Source organism: Gigantopelta aegis, chromosome 3 (assembly GCF_016097555.1).
Source record: "Gigantopelta aegis isolate Gae_Host chromosome 3, Gae_host_genome, whole genome shotgun sequence".
Lineage (NCBI taxonomy): Eukaryota > Metazoa > Mollusca > Gastropoda > Neomphalida > Peltospiridae > Gigantopelta > Gigantopelta aegis.
Genome location: NC_054701.1, coordinates 70,261,947 through 70,267,946, shown reverse-complemented (window position 1 = coordinate 70,267,946; position 6,000 = coordinate 70,261,947). Strand labels below are relative to the sequence as shown.

The window sequence follows — 6,000 nt, the reverse complement described above, 5'->3', positions numbered from 1 at the left end:
AGTATGTTTACCTAAAAGATTGGTGTGTGTGTATCAAAACAGAGTGAGCTGCCAATAAATAAAGGATATTTCATGTTTTTTGTCAAATATGATTTATAGCTCGAGTGAAGTTTACAATCATATCTCACGAGTTGCGCTTACGCGACGAGTGTGATATGATTGCAAACTTCACTCGATGAGATATAAATCATATTTAACCAAAAATATGAAATGTTCTATTTATTATATAACTTTTGGCAATTTACCGTTATTTTTAAAATGTCAGGAGCAAAATAGTTCCGGCTTTCTTACAGTGAAGGTAACACTTTCTACAGTGACAATAACACATTTTAGAGTGAAATAGTGAAATTTTCACTCTAAAATGTGTTATCATCACTGAGTTACTGATAACACTTTTATTTCACTGATATTTTAAGGTATTTCACTAAATGTTATATAATAAATAATAATATTTAAAAGATGAGATAGTCAAACCACAATGAGTATATATACGTCTTCGCCAGGAAAGATGAGTGATCACTCTCACTCCCCTCCACACTCGCCTGAAAAGTTTTAGATGGGTGACAAATTGATCGCCGTGCAATATAATTTTTAATACATTTTATTTGAAATTTTACGCAACTGTTCGCCTGGCACTATTTTAGGAGAGTGATCTTCAGCTCAACTTCATTTTACTTATGTCGAAGACTGATGAATTGTAGCAAAACGATAAAACAGTGAAGTCAGATTAGTTTATTAATTTACCAGTATTGTAATGTTTTGTATTAAAAAGATGAAAAAGTCAAATCAGACTGAGCTGCCAGGAATTGTGTAAAAACAATATTTAAAATATCAAAACTTCAAAACTTCAAACCTGACTGAGTATAGCACATAAAGTCAAACTACACCAAGATACCATTATTAAAAACATTGGAGAAATTTGAAGAAAAAAAAAAGTTAAGTTTTCAAATATATTTACTGAAGTCATAATGCTAGTTTTAGAATATATGTAATTTTTAAACTGTAACTAATATTAATAAAACAAAATATGGTCAATTATTAAAATAATTAAAAATATATTTATAATATTAAAGAATGTATTTAAAAGGTATTTTAAAAACAAAGCCTTATTATTTATATGTAATTAAATAGACCAAACATGGTTTGCAACTTTAGAATGGCCTTTCTTTCCTCTGACATTTATAGATACATGTAGAAGATAAAAAGGTTTGCAACAGTTTTCCACATAAAAATACATTGGATTCTGGCATTTTAAAAAAGAGAGATGTAATTATGGTTTTAAAACAAAAAAGGTTTGGGTATAAGAAACCACCAAAATTTTGTTTTAATTTTACTCCACTTTAGAAGAGGAAAACATAAAAAAGCCTAAAACTAAATGTATAACAAATTTGTTTTGTCAAAATCTCCAAAATTATTTTACTGGCTATACAGTAAAGTACTGTTATAACGAACAGCAAGGGACCAGACACATTGGTTCGTTATAGTAGTAGTTCTAGTTCGTTATACACATTTGTGGAAGTTAGCCATTTTCGTTCATGAAGTCGGCCATTTTGGATTTTTCTAATTTAAATACAAGAAAGAGTGGGGTTTTAAAAAAGATTTCATTTATTAGCACCAATATCAATACAGTCGTTTTGGATGCATTGTCGTTAATGCTACTAACTGATAAGATACAAACAAGATTTATAAAAATTATGATCGGTTCATTTTATATACATTATATTTACACTAAAATTTTGACCAATTTTTTTTTCGTTTTAACAGTTAATTCGCTATACATAGTTCATTCTATACATTAAAATGTATTAACATTATATAGGGGAAACAACGGGACCTTACAATCAGTTCGTTCTAACTGGTAGTTTGTTGTAAGCGTGTTCGTTCTAAAAGTACTTTACTGTATATATATATTAAAAAAAAAAAAAAAAAAGTTCTGCTCTCAGAACGATAGGGAATTTAGGAAACTTCTTGCAATATTTTCAAATATACATATATGATATGTAAAAAGCAGCTCTCTCCTACCTATTTTGACTTCATAAACAAAAATGCAGCATCATTTAGAATGATACATAAACATTCAGCTCCTAAGTTCAGATATTATTTACAATAACTGTAACTACAAGACCAACACTATGTGGCCTTGTTTGGTCTTAAAGACCGTGGCGACAGTTTTCCAGCCAAGTAGTTGTCGACAAAATTAGTGGCAACGTCTTTCGTTATGTCGGTTTCTTCACACACGAACACCTGCTGATCGGGAAGGTCAAGGATAACCAGGAGCGGACTGATCTCTTCCAGTTTGGCGAAGTCTCGCACTTGATCACATAATTCATCCTGGAAAAATAATAAAAATTCTTGTTTAATAAAACCTTGTACCATTGTCCGATTCTCGGACTTGATCACATAATTCATCCTGGGGAAAAAAATTAAAAACATTCTGGGCTAATGATAGGATCACAAGACCAGCTGCCAGCACAAAGTTGGCCAACTTTCTGCTGTCACATCTATGAATGTCCAGTTGCTAGTCTGAGAGCTCTTACAACTTGATTCTCGTCATATAACCTATTAGTTGTTAATCTGTGTGCACCCGTCGTAAGTCGAGAGTTGGGGAAATTACAACACAATCATCGTGTTGGCCAATTTCGTCAGCCAACTTCATCGTGACAGTTGACAGTCTGAGGCTAGCATTACAAAACCTTGTACCACTGTCGTATTCTCGGACTTGAACACATAATTCATCTTAAATTTTTTTACTAATACTTGTTTAACAAAACCGTGTACCATGCCTTTAAGATTGCTTTCTCATTGACAAAAGTGTGCAATAAATGTGTATAACCGCACACTTCTTATACCCAACCTCTCACTGAGCCAAATGTCTTTATCCAGGCTGCAAATTTATCATGATTCTGTGCTTCTGCAAAGTCCCAATTTTGGGTTGGAAGTGTAAGAATATGAGACGGAATCCCATAATATCTAAATTATTATTCTTCTGATTATGATTATGGCGGAATCCTAAAAAAATATTCAACTTAAATGCCTGTTATCACATTTTGCAATGTCATTTAAGGCCATGGTACAAATCAGTTAACACGTAAACCTACTCATGGTATGCTTGGTTATTTCCACACTTTCAACGTTTACACTGACAGCAGACAGACCCTTGTGCTGTAGCACTGGGACTATTGGATGTTAATTAAAACATTGAACGTGTGCAAATAACCATGCATACCACTCATCAGTAACTTCAACTAAACACATTTAAAACTACGTGTAGTGTGGTGTGGTGTTGGGGTATTTTCGACATTGTACGAAATAAGAGAGGAAACCCGCGACTTTTTTTTAGCCCTTTCCCTGTCAACAGGATTCATAAGGAATTTGTTCTACTCACATCTCCCCCGTAGAAGAAGAACAGTTCTTGTTCATCACCCTTCTGGTGTTCCCGTGTAGCCACGTCTGTCAGGATCTCGACCGCACGTTCTATCTCATCATCTTCACCTTCTGAAATCATTTTTTTTTAAATTCAAAATTAATCAACCTTCTGAAATAGTTTAAAAAAAAAAAAATCTAAATTAATCATAGTTAAGCTAAGCTTTAAAAGTGGAAATATAGCTTTTAATTTCTCTGAATATTTCATTTGGATTAATGCATAGAGGAGTGTATTAAAAATGGGGGTGGAGGTAAACCTAAAATCCAGAAAGATAGTGGATATCGTCTTTATTATAAAAATATTTTAATGTTCTTATAACATAAAGGTAACTGATTTTAAAATGCTAAAATAAAATTAAAGTTTTGTATACTTTTATTTCCAAAATAATACTTTGAAACAAATTACAGTATAGATTGTGTAAAATAAATCTTTACATATGTAAGAATCTTTTAAAAACATTTTTTTTTTTTTAAACCTACATATTTGTATATATTTAACTGTTTTTAAATTTATAGAAACTAAATCTGTTAGAATACATTAAACAAACTATGCAGACTATGTACATTTATTATTTACAGACTGTCTGTAAATAATTACAACATTGTGCAATCTTGTGAATGTCTGTAATGGGTTTTCGTTTGGCCTTCTCTAGTTTAGAAAACAAAACTAAACAACATACCTGTAAACATGACAAGACAAACAGATTCATTAAGCTGCATTGCTGCATTCTGGGTCAGTTCGTTCAGAGGCTTGGGATACCACGGAAACTCCTGAAAATAAATTAGTGTACAACATTCAAAACAAACAAACAAAACTGATGAAGGGACACAACTCTTGTCACTCTACATGTACAGAAATACAATGATAGATGTAGTTAAGTGAAAACCCAAATGAACATTAAAAACATAGCTGTGTAAATACACCTAAGCTGAGCAGGGTTTTTTGTTTTTATTTGTTGTCTTTTTGTTTTTATTTGTTGTCTTTTTGTTGTTGTTGTTGTTGTTGTTGGGGGGGTTTTTTGGGGGGTTAGGTTAATTTTTTTTGGTGGGGTTGTTTAACTGGGGTTTTTGGGGTCAGGTTTTTTTCAATTTTGTGTTGGGTTTGTGTGTGTGTGTGTGTGTGTGTGTGTGTGTGTGTGCATGCGTGCATGTGTGTATCTGTGCGTGCATGTGTGTATCTGTGCGCACTGTTTTTCTGGGGGGTTTTGGGGGGTAGGGGTGGGGGATAACTAATTCAGTTGAAAATTCCATTATATACATGTACATGTAAGTTGTTCAAAATGACACCAATCTACCCAATTCAGCTTCTGCTTAAAAAATGTATATATTGAAAACAAAGATATCCATGGCAACAGCCCTACATGTATATACTTACAGTGGCATCTCTGTCATACAGAAGAGCAGCTCTTCCATTCACTGTTATCACATTTCCCTTCTCGTCCGCCATTACCAGTGTAGGAATACCTGGAAACAAAAACAATACATGTCAAATATATGTAATGACTTTCAAATCAGTATGAAACAGCCCAGTTGTTAAGGAATTACTAGCAACAGGGTTTGTGATTTTCACAAGCCCACCAAACTATAAACCAATAGCCCAAATTTGTTTATTTGTATTTTTTATATTTATTTTTGCATTTATTTTTTATTTGCAACTGGAATATTAAAGTTACCAAACATAAATTATGCTACATTTAAAGAACATAAATCTGTCTTGTGAAACGGTAATAGACTGGTGATTGGTTGCATTCCTTCTACATTGTATTACTTAGAATAAGCAATATATAGGGTACCAGTTAACTGGAGGCACTTAAAAACATTTTCCTTTACCGTTTGAATTAAGACTAAATAAATCTTAACTCTAAATCGTACTGTAATTCTAAAACTAACTCCAACAAGATCAACCATGCAATGAGCCAGGTCAGATACAGTCTACATATTTCATTTCAACTTATTTCCGTGCTTATATCCAATTAAGGTTCAAGCATGTTGTCCTGGGCAGACACCTCAGTATTTGGGATGTCTGTACAGGACAGGGAGTTAGTGGTTAGTGAGAGAGAAGAGGGGTGTAGTAGTCTTTCACCTACTCATTGGGTCGTTAAAACTCGCTCTGGGTGGGAGCCGGTACCAGGCTGCAAACACAGTACCTACCAGCCTATGTCTGATGGCTTAACCACAACACCACCAAGGCCAGTAAAGTATGAACACAGATCTGTTTGCTTAACAAACTTGCATACAGGTATACCAAGGGTCAATAAAAAACTGCTTGACTTTGAAGTTGAACTATAGCGTATGCGTTACTATTTGGCCCGCACTATTGGCTAAAATAAAATCAGTTACATTGACCCGTAGTACATATATATGCAAATGAGTTTGTTGTTAAACAAATTGATGTTCATTTCATCTGGTGAAAGGCCACATTCAATAGCCACTGGCTGCACGTGTAGAGCAGAGGGAACATACTTGAAGAGTCGTCTACTTTAAGAAAATTACAAGTTATGAATTTTACGTCATTATTTTTAATCCCAAAATATATGTACAGCACTTATATCCACATAGGGAATGGTGCAAAATGTT

The 6,000-nt window shown here is 33.4% G+C and overlaps 1 protein-coding gene across 1 annotated transcript in view; it reads right to left on the bottom strand.

The window, feature by feature from the left end:
* Positions 1–717: 717 nt before the first annotated feature.
* Positions 718–6,000, bottom strand: part of LOC121368993 (nucleoredoxin-like) — a 60,383-nt gene continuing 55,100 nt past the window's right edge. Inside the window, exons 4-7 of the mRNA XM_041493779.1 lie at positions 4,799–4,887; positions 4,104–4,194; positions 3,386–3,495; positions 718–2,331 (exon numbers count right to left, since the gene is read on the bottom strand). Of these exons, the coding sequence (XP_041349713.1) occupies positions 2,131–2,331; positions 3,386–3,495; positions 4,104–4,194; positions 4,799–4,887 (491 nt within the window). The 3' untranslated portion in view covers positions 718–2,130. The remainder of the gene's footprint in view (positions 2,332–3,385; positions 3,496–4,103; positions 4,195–4,798; positions 4,888–6,000) is intronic.